Source organism: Equus quagga, chromosome 2 (assembly GCF_021613505.1).
Source record: "Equus quagga isolate Etosha38 chromosome 2, UCLA_HA_Equagga_1.0, whole genome shotgun sequence".
Lineage (NCBI taxonomy): Eukaryota > Metazoa > Chordata > Mammalia > Perissodactyla > Equidae > Equus > Equus quagga.
In genome coordinates this window covers 39,760,377-39,776,941 of record NC_060268.1, presented here as the reverse complement: position 1 = coordinate 39,776,941, position 16,565 = coordinate 39,760,377, and the positions used below count along the sequence as shown (strand labels likewise).

Genomic DNA, 16,565 nt, shown 5'->3' with positions numbered 1-16,565 from the left:
ATCAGTCCAGGCCCTGCGGGATCCAGCACCATAGACCCAACCTTATTCCAGGCCGCTTTCCTCCCCATTCACCGTGCTTTAGACACACTGGCCTCCTTGAAACTACCAAGCCCTTCTCTCAGGGCTGTATCTCATGCTATTCCCTCCACCTGAAACACTCTTCCCCTCGCTACACCATTCTTCACAGGACTGGTTCCTGTATCCCCTCAGGATTCAGCTTAAAATGTTACCTCCTTACTCACACAGCTCAACAACAAAAAATCAAACAACCCAATCACAAAATGGGCAGGGGACATGAACAGACATTTCTCCAAAGAAGATATACAGATGGCCAATAGACACATGAAAAGATGCTCATCATCACTAATCATTATGGAAATGCAAATCAAAACTACACTAAGATATCACCTTACACCTGTTAGAATGGCAAAAATATCCAAAACCAAGAGTGACAAATGTTGGCGAGGCTGTGGAGAAAAAGGAACCCTCATACACTGCTGGTGGGAATGCAAACTGGTGCAGCCACTATGGAAAACAGTATGGAGATTTCTCAAAAAGTTAAAAATAGAAATACCTTATGACCCAGCCATCCCACTACTGGGTATCTATCCTAAGAACCTGAAATCAGCAATTACAAAAGTCCCATGCACCCCTATGTTCATCGCAGCATTATTCCCAATAGCCAAGTCATGGAACCAACCTAGGTGCCCAGCAACTGATGATTGGATAAAGAAGATATGGTGTATATATATACAATGGAATACTACTCAGCCATAAAAAAGGACAAAGTCGTCCCATTCACAACAACATGGATAGACCTTGAGGGTATTATGTTGAGTGAAATAAGCCAGACAGAGAAAGATGAACTCTGTATGACTCCACTCATAGGTGGTAGTTAACATATAGACAAAGAGAACTGATCGGTGGTTACCAGGGGAAAGGGGGGATGGGGGGAGGGCACTAGGAGTGAAGTGGTGTACCTACAACATGACTAATAATGATGTACAACTGTAATTTCACAAGGTTGTTAACTATCATAATCTTAATAAAAAAAAAAATGTTACCTCCTTGGAGAAGCTTTTCCTGACTGCCCCATGCAGATGGGTCACCTATACCACCCAAAGTTCTTCTCCATCACTACATCTATTTATTTTTTAATTGGCTTTTTATCACAACTTGTAATCAAGTGCTTGTTTTCTGACTCACCCCCACAAGACTGTAAGCTTTCCTGTGAGGGCAGGACTGCCTTTTCTATTTATCGGTACATATCCAGTGTCCAGCACAGTAGCTGGCACATAGTAAGTATTCATCGTATGTTTGTTGAATGAATTATTGACCATTAGGAGAGCTTCCCTGGCTTCAGTTTGGTCTCAGACCTCTAGCACCACAGTGGCTCACCTTGTACATAGGGCCCCATCTCTGGATGCTCCCTGACCCGCAGAGGGTAGGACTTTTTTTTATTAGATCGCTTCAACAGATCCCGCACCCGTTCATTATAGATTTCTAGGAAACTAGAGACAAGTAGAAAAAGGCACATAATTAGATTTTGAAAAATGGTGACATATTTTCAAAATTAAATTGTGAAAAAAGGCAACTAATTTTGGAAAAGGTAGGAAAAACACTAAGCCAAGAACCAGAAGGTCCTAGGTTCTTGTTCCATTTCTACCTCTGACACTCTAAGAACTTGATTACGCTGGGGTACCCCGTGGAGTCTCTTTTTGCATGCGTACGATAGGGTTTTTAGCATTGGCTGTCAGCACTTCACTGTTTTAGGTTTACACTGTCAGTGGCGATTCAAGTTTAGCCTTCAAGAGGCTATTTCAGCATGGCTTTAGGGCGTGCTGCCATCAGCCTGTGCCTTGATCAGGCCACCACAGCACAGAGTCTATAAGCTGGTTTCTTGAAGTGGTTTTCAAATGTTGTTCTGTGAAGGCATCTCAAAGGCCACTGCTGAGCAATGAAGGAAGGTAAGTGAGAAGTGTTCTGGTCCCTACTCCTAATTTAAGTAGGACAATTCTTACCTTACCTGTTTTATACACCAGGATTCTATATAAGATATATTCTAATCTTATAGGTATCTACCGGCATTTTACTCCTTTTTAAAATAACACAGCTACAATCCTTTATTAAAATCAGTAAAGATTTTGTTAAATAAGAAAGCAGACTTTTCACAGAAGGGTCTTCCTCACCAGAACACGAACGCATGCCTGTGGAGCCAGCAGCCAGAAAAAAGGTCTCCAGCTCAAAGCTGAACTCTACGCACAGTCTTCTTATAAATTATTTCTCCCTAACCTTCTTATATCTGGATACAGGAACCCCAGCTGTCTCTTTCAATAGTGGTTCCCACATTTCATGGACAGTAAAACATTTAATATATATGTGTGTGTATATATACACACATATACATATATACACACACACACACATACATATAAGTTTGCAAATTTTTACTTTGCAAACTTAAAAATGTAAAAATAATGTTTGCAATCATTTAACTTTAAAAAAGGACATTTATTCTTTCTGGGGTGATGAAAATGTTCTAGAATTAGGTAATGGTGATGTTCAGACAATCATATAAATGTCATAAAAATCACTGAACTATACACTTTAAGAGCGTGAATTTTATGGTACATGAATTATATCTCAATTTTTTTTAAAGGACATTGAACACCAGAAAAATAGAATACAGACAAATTAAGAGCAGTTAGTAACCTCATGCCAACATTTTCACTACAGACTGGTTAAAACTTCATCTTGAAGTAGCCAGCCCTAGTCTGAGTACTAGAGTTTGGGAACTACTGTCCTGGAGAACAACCCAGTTAGGAGGCTGGAAGAGAAATTCCAAAAGCTAGCGGGACGCTGTACAGAAAGCAAAGGAAAGGAAACCAGAGAGCCAGGGCAAGCTAGTCCACAGAAGGAGACACCTATTTGTTAAGCCAGAGGATAAGAATTATGTCTCCTACAACCCAAGGACTCAAGTACATTTCTTATCTCCTTGTACTGCAAGATAGGTCTGTTGTGGGTTTTTTCCATTCCTCCATTTGATTCCGGAAGCAAAGAGAGGACAGCTGAACATGCTAGAGTTTGGAGTGGAAATAAAAACATTTCAGGTCCCAGAGCCTGACAGGTTCTTACCTCACTTTTATCCTACAGGAGGAAGGTGGTGGGGCATAGTCTTCATCCCTGATGAAGAGACCCTGCACAAACCAGAGGGTTGGGTTTCATTGAAGGGAGTGTACAAAGGAGACCTACTTTGACGGGATCCAGTCAAAAGAGAGTCTATACCTCACATATCCGTGGTGTCAGCCCAACAGAGGCCTAGAAAACAGAAGAAAGGAAAGTATTACTGTTCACTCACGGTGATGTTCTCCCCTCAACACCCAGGAACCATCCTCAGCATGGGGGTAGGTACGTGGGTTCCTTGTGCTAGCCTCTTCACTTTAGGCAGTTTCACTGGTGGTTATGTAGAGAACTCTATTTGCCAGTGTTCTCAAGAGACACTCACGGGAGGAATGCACCAGATGAGAGGCCAATCATCACCATAAGAAGGACGAGAGGAGAAGCTAGCAAACCCATGCAATGAAGGTTACGTCCTTCTTGGATAAAACCATTTTACCACTGTGGTCCCTCCCAGAACCCTACCTCCTATCCCTGCACACACAGGAGGACTAAAGTACATGGTGCTCAAAATATACATTTAGAGAGAAGAGGCTTCTTTTTCATCTTGAATCCATTTCTAACTTGTACTCAGGTTAAGGACTTTACACCCTTGGTTTAGTGGGCATTTTCTTCTTTTAATTTCATATATATATAATCCCACTAAACATGGACATAGAAAGCAATGAGCTGGGCTCAAGGAAGCAGGGATAATCTTTCAGCAGAAATCATGTACTAGAGAATGTCCCTGTGTAGTGCTATCTCTCATCCTCTCAACCCATACATCTCACCAGAGTACTTCTAAACCTAAAAACAAAGAGGTATTCTTAAGGAACTCTACCCTCCTAATTTTCCCATCCCAGGAGTTGGGTTCCCCTGCTTCTTTCTAACACATGTAGTCCCATTTATGCACAGCCCTAACCAGCACTTAAGATTCAGTCAGGGTCTTGTCCACATCAAAAAGTTAAAAAGCTTCAAGTAACGAACTTGAAAACGATACGAGAAATTCAGAAGGACTGACAAATCAGCTTCATCAAAGGGAGGTGTAAAATTCCAAGGTTCTTCAGGGTTTAATAAAGAGGGGCTAATTATTCAAAGTTTACCTTTCAATTAAAGGGCTGAGAAACCCATTCTTAATACAGAAGGGCCCATTAAATCTTGTTAAAGTTGACTGTCTATGCAACTCACATCCTATCTCTCAGTGGCAAGGACACTGCAAGATTCAGGCTTGCTGTGGCATTAGGAAGATACCACATTCCAGAACCAATACTCACTGGGGTCCCTAGCATGGTGTATGTCTTCCCGGAGCCTGTCTGCCCATAGGCAAAAAGGCATATGTTGTAGCCTTTGGCAGCTCCAGACAGTACTTCAGTCCCCAAATCCTGGAATACCTGCAACAACAAAAGTAGAGAGCATGTCACTGTGGTCCTTCTTCCTACAGCGTATTTAGAATTATTTTTTAATCTAAAAATATTATAAGATGTTTCAAACATATATGACTATAAATTCTCCATTTCACAAAAATCGATTCAGTTTCAGAAAAAGATCACTAAGGAAAATTCATTCATTCAGTCAGTCAGTCAAATATTTTTTAAAGTGCTCACTGGAGGCTGGCTACAATGCTAGACACTGAAAATACAAAATCGATATGTCCCTAATCTTAAGGCAAAGAGTCTGGGAGAAAGGCAAAGACATGCAAGCAAATTAGTGAAGAAAGACCATGCACAGTACTTCTTTTTCCTTCTCATTATAAGAAAATGATTAAGGGCCGGCCCCGCGGCCGAGTGGTTCAGTTCGTGCACTCCGCTTTGGCGGCCCAGGGTTTCGCCAGTTCGGATCCTAGGTGTGGATATGGCACCGCTCATCAGGCCATGCTGAGGTAGCATCCCACATGCCACAACTAGAAGGACCCACAACTAAAAATACACAGCTATGAACCGGGGGCGCTTTGGGAAGAGAAAGGAGAAATAAAATCTTTTTTAAAAAAATGATTAATATGGTTAATCAAGTAAAGCTACAATGAAATATTGCCTGGTAACATATCATACAAATTCAGAGTTTCAGGATAACTCAGAGAGGATCAGTTAAGCCCAGAAGTTAGAAAGGAGTTCCCCCTGTGGGACAATTTCCTATATGCTCCCTCCTCAGATCGATCCTAACAGCTGACTGGTTCTGCTGGTCACTCATCTCGGTGGTGGCCAGTTTTAGTGAATCAGAAACATCTAGAGGTCCTGATGTGAAAACCCCTGCATTTTGTGTACTGCCTGAAAGTCCTATTGGACTCTGTTAGGTGGCAGACCGTGGTCTCAGGAAAAAGCAGCCAGGCTTATGGGGAAGACACAGCTTCCCAGTTCAAGCAATCCTCAGCAGAATGCCACATGGACATCTACACACCATGGCTGGTACGGTGGACAATTACCCTTTGTATCGTTTTTGCTCAGCATCCAAAATATTTGGGTGGAATCTCTAAGAGTGTCAGTCCCCTTGGGAAGCAGGGCCCACCTGCACACAACAGAAGCCAAACACGCCAGATACTTCTCTCCATCTCCTGGCACCTAACATGTGAAACAAGGCCGACCAACTAGGTGCTCCTACTTGGAATTTTGAAAGAATGACATAAAAACAAAGGAATAGTTGCTAAATTCTCCATGGTGACACTGAGAGTGCAATAGCACTGCATCCTGAGCACACAGTGGTGCAAGTGCCAAGTGTGGTACTCAGTTCAGACTGTTTCGTGATATGGCTTTGCCTGGCTTCCCTGCTACCTAGAGTCTCATGGTTTCCTGCCTATTTTTTTCAACTTTCCCTTCAATTCTGTGAACTACCTGATATGGTTCCAAATTGGAATGTGGTTCTTACACTTCATAGCTGTGTGATCTTGGGAAAGTTACTTAAACTTTGTAAGCCACAGTTTCTCTATCTGTAAAGTGGATATTTTGTATCTATCTCACAAGTTTGTTGTGAAGATTAAATGAGATAATGCATGTAACTAGGGACGAAGATAGGAGTTGCTGACTGAAGACTACACTACCCTGTTCTATGTTTTAGCAGCTGCAGTTAGGCCTCTTAGCCAGTGAACTATTTATGTTGTGTTTGTTTTTTAAAGCTTCTAATATTCAGGCATAGGGCCAAAAGAATCCGGGGAGCAGTGAAAAATCTGGGCCTTGTACCATTCCTACCTCTTTCCCCAATCCCCCTCCCAGCTCTGTACTTCTCCCTCTCCATTCCTTCATTTCTATATTAGCAAAGCTGATCATTGGGCAGGGTTCTCTTTGCCTCCTGACATCTGTCTGGGTTAAATTCCCAAGGACTGAAGGAGGAGGGTCATTTCTCTTCATCAGACCCCTTGAGTTGGCTGCCATCCATTCACTAGTTGGAAAATGTTCCACAAAACTCAACCTTTCTCTCTAGTGCCCCAGCAAGAAGTGGGAACAGAGGTGCAGACAGAGCAAGGCCACAACTAGTCTAAATGTTATTTCTTCCCATCGCTCACACACAGCTGAGCAGATAGAGCTCAGTGGACTGTGAATGAAAACACCAGAATGTTACTTTGTCCATGTTTTTATCCAAATTCAAATAACTGCGGAGAGGTTTTATGAAAAACATCTTTGAAAATACCATTCTCACTCAACAGTAAAAGATGTCAACAGGCAAAACCAGTTGGCTGCAAACCTGGAATTGGTGGAAACTGTTAAGATGCAGCTACCATTGTTGAAGAACTGCGAATCTTAGCTCATCATAAGTTCTGGCTAAAAGCATAGCCCTAAACAGAGTACAACAGAACCAGACGACACTGTGGTCCATTCTTACCGTGATAATATAATGAAACAGACGGAAACAGCTAATTGTGAATACTAAGAACAGTTTGAAGGATAAAATAAGCCACCAAAAGACAATCTATAAAGCTAAAGGGTCCAGGCTGAGGAGGAGAAATGGGCAGTGTGACTTTTTTTTCTGGAGTATAAGTAGATGAAAGCATTAAATAGATTAATTATATGTAATACAGCACTTCCAGTCTTTTTCAGCATTAGCTAGGAAAGGCACAGCCCACTGGATGCTGCTATATTGGGACTTCCAACACGTGAAGCCAAGACAAAAGCCCTAGCAATACCCATTTCCTAACGGCAACTGAATCCAGGAATCAAAATTTTAAAAAGTGTTCTCAAAAGAGTGAAGAAACAAATCACAGACTGAAAGAAAATATTTGCAAAAGACATGTTTAATAAAGGACTGCTATCCAAAATATACAAAGAACTCTTAAAACTCAACAATAAGAAAATGAACAACCCAACTAAAACATGCACAGAAGATCTGAACAGACACCTCACCAAAGACGACATACAGCTGGCAAATAAGCATATGAAAAAACGTTCAACATTGCACATCATCAAGGTTGCAACTTAAAACAAGGAGATACCACCACACACCCATAAGAATGACCAAAATCCAGAGGACTGACAACGACAAACGCTGATGAGGATGTGGAACAACAGGAACTCTCATTCATTGCTGGTGGGAATGCAAAATGGTACAGCCACTTTGGCAGTTTTTTACAAAACTAAACATACTCTTACCACACAATCCAGCTATGGCACTCGTTGGTATTTACCCAAATGAGTCGAAAACTTACGTCCACACAAAAATTGCACACGGATGTTTACAGCAGCTTTATTTATAACTGCCAAAACTTGGAAGCAACCAAGATGTTCTTCATTAGGTTAATGGATAAATAAACTGTGGTACATCCAGACAACGGAATATCGTGAACTAAAAACAAATGAGCTATCAAGCCATGAAAAGACATGAAGGAACCGTAAAGGTCTATTTTTAAGTGAAAGAAGCCAATCTGAAAAGTCTACATACTATATGATTCCAACTATATGACATTCTGGAAAAGGTAAAACAATGGAGACAGTAAAAAGATCAGTGGTTGCCACCGGTTGGGGGGAGGGAAAGATGACAGGTGGAGCACAGAGGATCTTTAGGGCACTGAAACTATTTGAGATGATACTATAATGATGTATATATGTCATTATACATTCGTCAAACCCATAAAACGCAAAAACCAAGAATGAACCCTAATGTAAACTATGGACACTGGGTGATAATGATGTGTCAATCCACATAGGTTCATTGATTGTAACAAATGTACCACTCCGGTGTGCAATGTTGATAGCTGGGGAACAGGAGGTATAAGGGATCCCTCTCTACTTTGTGCTCAGTTTTGCTGTGAACTTAAAACTGCTCTAACAAATGAAGTCTATTTTTAAAAAATAAGATCAACAAGATAAATTTTAAGGGATGGACCTCCCCGATATCAGCAACATTATAAGACATACCTTTCTTGAAACCAGCTAGAATCAACAACGTCTCTGGAGATTTCATGATGACTGTTTAAGGTCCAAGAATAATGGCTGCCCTGTATTTCCCTAAAGGAATTTTTCACTGATAGATTTTTTTTCCTTGCTTGTTTTTGGTAGATCTGTAGTTCTTTCTATTATATACTATGTTCTCTAAACCCCAAGTAGACTCGTAACAAAAAATCTGTGTCTTCAATGTAGGATGAGAAAGGGTTCAAAATAATGAAATAAATATTGATTTCAAATACAGCTATCAGAAACAGTCAAATGAGTGAGAAGAGGGACATGTCAAAGCAGTCAAAAAACTTAGTCAAAAAAATCTAAAAACTAACTATCTGTTAGCAGGAACCTTTAAACTGGAAAATAATTCTAGACAACTGCTAGAAACTTCAAACACATTTTCACTAAGACTGTTAGTTACTCGGGAAAACCTCAAGTAACTCAGAGTTGTACTTACACTTATCACACAGATGGTGAGATAAGGCTCATACTATTTGTGGATCTACTGACCCATCCTCTCTCCAAATTGTGGTAGTACCACAGAAAAGTAGGGCTCAGAACCTGTTATTTGAAGAGACAGCATTCATGTAAAATATATAACTTAATGGGGCCTGGAGCTGGGGAAAGGGCTTAGAATGATTCTCTTCCTCTAAACAGCTATACTTATAGTTTAATGGTTAAGAACACAGGCTTTGGAACGTTCTGTTCTGGGTTCAAAACCTGGCTCTTTGGGCAAGTAACCCTACCTCAGTTTCCTCATCTGTGAAATGGAGACAAAAACAGAATCTAAAACTCAGAGATTTTGAGAGGATTAACTGTGTTAATATGTGCAAAGCCTTTAGAAGCATATCTGGGACAAAGTAAGCACTAAGTAAGCGCAAGCTTTTATTGTTACCACACTTTATTTTTTCATTTTTCTGTATAAGGGACTACTCAAAAGAATCATCTTTCTCTCTGGTACTCTCATATATTTTAAGGGGAACCATGTACTTATTTTGAAAATAGATACCTGAATACAGATACCACAGCTAATACGTCCCAACTTCACATAGATACCTTTTGAACAACTTCTACCTTCTATCCTGTTAAAGCAAAAAAATAATTTTAACTCTTTCTTCATATCTTGAAGCTTTTGCTAGGACCTAGGGATTATTCTCTGCCTTTCATAAACATGAAAATCACATCACTGAGAGGGAGGTTACCCATCCAACTAAACACACGAAGTTCTTGGCCCTTAATACTTTCCCACAGAAAGGCTTCATACATTTTTTTTTAATTGAGGTATAATTGACATAACATTATATTAGTTTCAGCTGTGCAACATGATTTGATATTTGTATATATTGCAAAATGGTCACCACAATAAGTCCAGTTAACATCCATCACCATAAATAGTTACAAAATTTTTTCTCACAATGAGAACTTTCAAGATCTACTCTCCTAGCTACTTTCAAATATGCAATACGGTATTATTAACCACAGTCACCATGCTGTACATCATATCCCATCACTTACTCATTTTACAACTGGAAATTTGCACTTTTTGACTCACACATTTCTATTATAAAATGAAATTGCTAGTATAAACTAAGATTTTTCATACAGAAAAGAAATTCTTCACCAGTTTTTGTTAAGTTACCTAAAGAAATATATATGAGAAAATGGCTTTAAATTCTATGATATATTCTGTTTAAATGGACTTTAAATATTACTTATCTCTCTTGGTCTATATCTCCATTGTTAAAATAAAAGAATTATACCAGAAAACTTCTTTCCCTTTTAGCAAAACTGCTACTTAACGCAACAACAGATTGCGTTTTCCTAGATTTCCTATTCGGCTTCTCCATTTTATACTGTGAACTATAGAGAGATTTATTTCCCATATTCATTCATATTGTATATGTATCCATACAACGTATACCACGGAAATTGTTGTTTAAACAGTTTCAAAGGAACAGGAGGAGAAAGAAACTATAACAGAAATTTTGAAATGCAGGTAAACATGAACAAGGCCAACTGAAACCTATGCCATACCCAATGGAGAGACAGAAAAATCATTATTCTGAAAGAAATCAGTCTTGAGACAGGCAGGTCCCAGAACTAGATTTCTCTTCACCTTGGGCAGCAAGCAGGTATTAAATTCCCAACAAGGACCCAGTACTGCATAGGGTACTGTGGGAAATTTGAAGGACATTTAAAACATTGTCTCCATCTACAATGAGCTTACCATATAGTTGGAGAGACAGACCACAGAGTTAGTAAAAAGTTCAATACTAGTACATGGCAGAATATGAATGAAGGGTAGACATAAATTTTATATTTGGAGAAGGGAAAATGACTGCAGGCTGGGGTAGAGAAATCTTCACAGCAGAGTTAGCACTTGATCTGTGTCTTAAGCACGCTTTGAGAGCAGTCCCTTCTTTGAATAATGTCCCCAGACAAAGGCCCTCTCTCCGAAGTGAGGGTGACCTCAAGACTGTATCACCACAAAATCTAAAACGTATCCTTGTCATTTCAATCCTTCAAGAAGCCAGAGTTCTTGGTGAAACAACAGAATTCCCTTTGAAAAACCTTTGGACCTCCACTTGCCATCTCTTAACACCTGGTTGTCAACCCTGGAAAGTTCATGCCTAGAACTAAAGATCTCCCACCTCAGACAGAAAAAATATCCAGGAAGTAACCCTAGACACAAACAAATATGTCTGCCCCATCTCTTTATTCAAGTTATTTTTATTTAAACAAGGAAGTATAGGTGCAAAAAGGATTGATATCAGCAGCTATATATTCTTAACCTCAATGAAAGGGGCCCACTGGTAGTGGCAGTGGCTCACTCTCCTCCCACAACCCTTTAGAGGTATGAGAATATTGCCTCTTAAAATAAAAAGTACTCTGCAACTCGAGAAAACAGGGTCTTTCTAGGAGCTTCTGCTTGAGTTGTTTTTATAGATTAGCTCTCTTCTCACAACCCCCCATAAGCTAAGTGATCCATGAGCTCCCACCTAAAGAGCAAAGAGGAAGAGAGAAGGGCTGCAATTTTCTTAACCATGACCTGGGCCTAAACAATCTCCCAAAGTGTCCCTACTTAAAATTTCTCTGACCCTAAAGCCACTGTTATGACTATAGAACCAGGAGGCATTTGGAAAAGACCAAAGCATTCAGTCTTTATCCAAGTGGACTCATTATATTGCTTTAGTTAGCAGAAAGAAGGAAAATAAAGGTTGAAATGTACAAGCATTTCTATTTCATTTTCTTCTGTCTTCTCCAAAACTGTATTTATTATCTATAAGGTAGATTTGCTGCAATTTAACACTGCAACATATAATCAGCACCTTCAAATCAGTAAGAAAATAGTCAATATACTACAAGAAGAAAAAAATTCAAAGGACTGCCTAAATGCCATTGCTAAGCACAATGTATTTTGATTGTACTTTTCTTTCTAGACATATGTAAAGTTTTTATGGTTACTACTCAGAGTATATAAACTCTTATACGCTGCTTTTATTTCTATATTCCTAAAGCCTTAAGCATTTTAAACATTTCTGTTTTTTGTTTTCACAATTATAATTTTATTTTATATTTTTTTGTGAGGAAGATTCACCCTGAGCTAACATCTGACAATCTTCCTCTTTTATTTTTTTTTTTCGCTTGAGGAAGATTAGCCCTGAGCTAACATCTGTGCCAATCTTCTACATTGTACATGGGATGCCTCTATAGCATGACCGATAAGTGGAGCAGGTCCAGACCCCGGATCTGAACCCACAAACCCCGGGCTGCTGAAGCGGAGCACACAGAACTTTAACCATTAGGCCACAGGGCCAGCCCTCTTCACAATTTTAATTTTAGAGGTTCATAATTCACACAACTATCCTCAAGAGTTTTTAACAAGTGACAATTTTTTATTCTCATATCAACATGAGATGAATGAAACTCCCATTAAGAAACATCAGTAGCAACTAGGACTTATAATTGTAACTCAAGGTCAATGATTCCCAGTGGTATGGAACAGAAAGAAAAAAAAACAGAAGAGCCATCCCTATTTCTAAGCTCTCAATTTCCAAAATTCTGTGAACTCAACTCTCCTTAGTCAAGCATCTCCCATCCTGAAACAAATTTGCTAAACTGGCTGATTTATTTTTAACTTACTCTACCCAGCACTTAAGTTCTCTCTTCTTTGAATTGTATAGTGTTAGATCAGAATCAGTGAGAACTCAATGGCTTCAATATAAATAGATACACAAATAGATATAATGTAACTACATGCCTCCACGTATTTTTATGCAAATATATATTCCCTAGCTTTGTCTAACTCTACTGAAAGAGCCTGGGAGTGATATCCCTAAAGAAACGATCACACCCAGCACCCAGATTTTGGCTTCTAAACAGCATTTTCCACTAATAGGAACAATTTGTTTGCTTGTTTTTTCAGATTTCTAACTTAGTTACATTTTTTTAAGTACTAATTATTATTAGCCCCATGACCTTTTCGCTTTTCCTTTTTTTTAATTGCAGTAACATTGGTTTGTAACATTATATAAATTTCAGACGTACATCATTATTTTCCGATTTCTGTGATTACATCATGTTCACCACCCAAAGACTAATTACAATCCATCACCACGCATGCGCCTAATCACCCCTTTCACCTTCCTACCTCTATCCTTCCCCTCTGGTAACGACCAATCCAATCTCTGTAGCTATGTATGTATTTGTCGTTGTTTTTATCTTCTACTTATGAATGAGATCATACGGTATCTGACTTTCTCCCTGTGACTTATTTCACTTAGCATAATACCCTCAAAGTCCATCCATGCTGTCACTTAATGGCCAGATTTCATCATTTCTTATGGCTGAGTACTATTCCATTGTGTATGTATACCACAGCTTCCTTACTAATAGGAACAATTTGAACATCATAATAAACAATGATAATAACAGACTGTGATCCACTGAATAAAATGGGAAACCATGAGTCAATACAGATAAAAATAAGTAAATAAATTAAAAGTTTGATGAGGAATAGGATATTTACATAGTTTCAAAGTACCTCTCAACAAAATATTCATTACAAAGAGGAAAAGAGTAACTTTACAGTGGAGAAGCCTGGCAGATGCCACCTTAATCAAGTAATCAAAGTGAACTCCGTGGTATTCCTACCAAAGATGCATAATCTGAATCTAATCATGAGGAGACATTGGACAACCAAATTAAGAAAACTCTACAAAATAACTGGCCTGTAATCTTCCAAAGTGTCAAGATCATGAATATAAGGAAAAATTGAGGAATTATTCCAGACTGAATTAGACTAGACATAAGACAACTAAATGCAACAAATGATTCTGAACCAGATTTTTTTTTGCTATAAAGCACACAACTGGGACTACTGGTAAAACTTGAATGAGGTCTAAGGACTAGACAGTAGTAAGGTAACAATTAACCCCCCAATTTTGAAAGGCATATTGTGGTTACGTTAGAGATTGCCCTTCTCTATAAGGAAACACACATTCAAGTATTTGAGGCAATTGGGTATCAGGTTGGCAACTTTCGAATGGTTCAGGAAAAAAAAATTTTTTCAAAGTACTTCCGTCTTCTCTGTAAGTTTGTGATCATTTCAAAAATTTTTTTACAGTTTAATTAATAAAAAGATGTAAAGAAAAATACAACAGAAAGCATACTGGCTTCTGAGTCAGGCCTTGGTTCCTATGGATATGGGCACTGCCACGTACTAGCCGTGTGACCTAGTGTGAGTCACATGCTGTGTTTCCTTTTTCTTTATCAGTAAACTGAGGATGATGTTTATTGTAAAAAGTTTATTACAAAAATTAAATGAAGTGAACTATGAGAAAATACTTAATACATGAAATTACTAATAAAGCATACAACAATTCATTTCAAGAGGATTGCAAAATAAATAACAACTAACTGTAAAGATAAAACAAAACATATACTGTAGGTACAAGAGATATGTTGTGGCACAATATCAAACAGGGTCTGAGCAGAGGTAGATGGTGTACTCCAATTAGAATAAATGAAGTTCAATTAAATAAAAAGACTATTTTCAAAGGTGTGGGTGAGGAGTAGGAAAACTATAAGGGATAGAGTAGTACCCTGGAACTAGTAATTGGAAATTCACCACCCCTGGGCCCAAATGGACAAGGGAAAAAAGTGTTCACCAAAACCTGAAGGGAGACAATCATGCAGAGAGAACCACCTTGAGAGGAGCTGTGATCTTCAGTTAAAGAATGAGTTCAGACCAAGACATCCTACAGGAGGAAACCTCTTCCTCTGTCTCCTGCTACGGCTTCTCCATTGTTCAACCCCAGCCCCAAGCTGGAGGGCAAGGGAGCCCACTGTTTAGTCCAACGGGCCAGTCCTTGGGGCAGAGAATAAAGTAGAAAAGGTTGAGGAGTTGACGTGGAAGGGCAAAGGGAAGATATTCAACAGAAGTTAAAACGGGAAGAGAATGCTAGCTGAAGAACCCGAGACGACTTCATGAAACAGAAACATTTGAACTGGTCCTCAAGCCACGAGTAGGTTTTAATGGTGAGGAGATTTTCTAGCCAGCAGAAACAGCACAGGTAAAGACGTGAGTAATGAAAATGCATGGCTGTCCAGGTAGAATTTAGAAAATAAGATATGTTGGGAGATAAGACTAAAATATTGGGGTCATACTAGGATTAGATTTTAATTTCTTTCATCTTACTGTACACTGCATTATTAATGGCAGTCTCAAGGAATGTGATAGGGGGGCCACTGTTCCACCATGAAAAATTAGCAGCACAAGGACAACCAGAGAGGAAAGAAATTAAGAAACACACTTACAGATAACCCTTGAATCAAAGAAGAAATCAAAACTGAAATTATAAACTACTCAGAAACCAATGAAAATAACACACCAATGAAATATAGCAAAAGCTATAATTGGAGAATAATATTTTGTTCAGACATTGTTTTCCTTTGTCCACATCTACTTTTAGTTCTCTGAGCATCTTTAAGACGGTTGGTTTCAAGTCTTTGTCTAGTATATCTGCCTTTAGGTTTTCTTCAGGGACAGTTTCTGTTGATTAATTTTTTCCTTTGAATGGGCTATACTTTCACGTTTCTTTCTAAGCCTTGTGATTTTTTTGTTGAAAACTGGACATTTGAATCTAATAATGTAGTAACTCTGGAAATCAGATTCTCTCCTTTCCCTAAGGTATGCTGTTTCTTGTTATTATTTTTATTGTTTTTGTTTTTTTGATTGTTGTAGGCTGTCTCAGTGCTGAAGACAAGCCTGAAGAACAAACCTAAGGTATTCTCAGGGCTTTTCTGAGCCTTTCCCTGAGCATGCAGCGTCATATTCTAATTCTCCCCATGTATGTAGTTGTTTTTTAATGTCCTGGTCTTTAATGTCTGGCTCCCAAATGGAGAAAAAGGGAAAAATGAAGTGTGGATGAGGGGTGGGGAGAAGGATTGCTGGCCCTTTAAATCTTCAGGAAGTCATTTCAACTGGATATGGAGAGACTTGCAATAATAGGAAAGGCGCAAGAACAATGGCTGCCCACCTCTTTGTCTGGTCCTTTGTGATCAGAAGGAGCAATATGCTACCAGAGCACAGATCCCTGATATTTGGAGGACAGGGTCCTTTTTGTCCACCCTGACTCCAACAGGCTGTGTGCAAGATGCTCCAGAACCGGTGCACAGCTGTCTGCCATGTGGCTAGGGATAGGTACGGAATGAGTCACTGCTACTATGCTAAGAGCTGAAAGTGACTGAAATTAACTGCAATTTATCCTCCAAGTCTTCCTCTGGAAGTTGCCAGCCTTCAATAGACTTCAGAGTTTCAAAACAGTTACATCAGACTGATTCCTGCCACTGCAACTGTTGTCTAGGTGGGGAGACAGATTCCTGGTGCTTCCTACTCCATCTTCGCAGAATGCTTTCCTCCAAATGATTTTTTAAAACACAAATCAGTACCTTCATATTCCCCTATTGAAAGCTGTTTATATTGAAGTACTTAGGAATCTCTTTTATTCTTGAATCCATTAACTGTAATTTACCCAAATTATCACC

The 16,565-nt window shown here is 39.1% G+C and overlaps 1 protein-coding gene across 5 annotated transcripts in view; it reads right to left on the bottom strand.

The window, feature by feature from the left end:
• The window catches only part of STARD9 (StAR related lipid transfer domain containing 9), a 126,882-nt gene that overhangs the window by 69,907 nt on the left and 40,410 nt on the right, over positions 1–16,565 (bottom strand). For all 5 annotated transcript variants that reach the window (XR_006886907.1, XM_046649636.1, XM_046649653.1 and 2 more), the window contains 4 exons: positions 4,431–4,547; positions 3,286–3,318; positions 3,136–3,197; positions 1,399–1,511 (listed from right to left, as the gene is read on the bottom strand). Coding sequence is in view for 4 of the 5 variants with exons in the window: in XM_046649636.1 (XP_046505592.1) it covers positions 1,399–1,511; positions 3,136–3,197; positions 3,286–3,318; positions 4,431–4,547 (325 nt within the window). In the remaining variant the exon portion in view is untranslated. The remainder of the gene's footprint in view (positions 1–1,398; positions 1,512–3,135; positions 3,198–3,285; positions 3,319–4,430; positions 4,548–16,565) is intronic.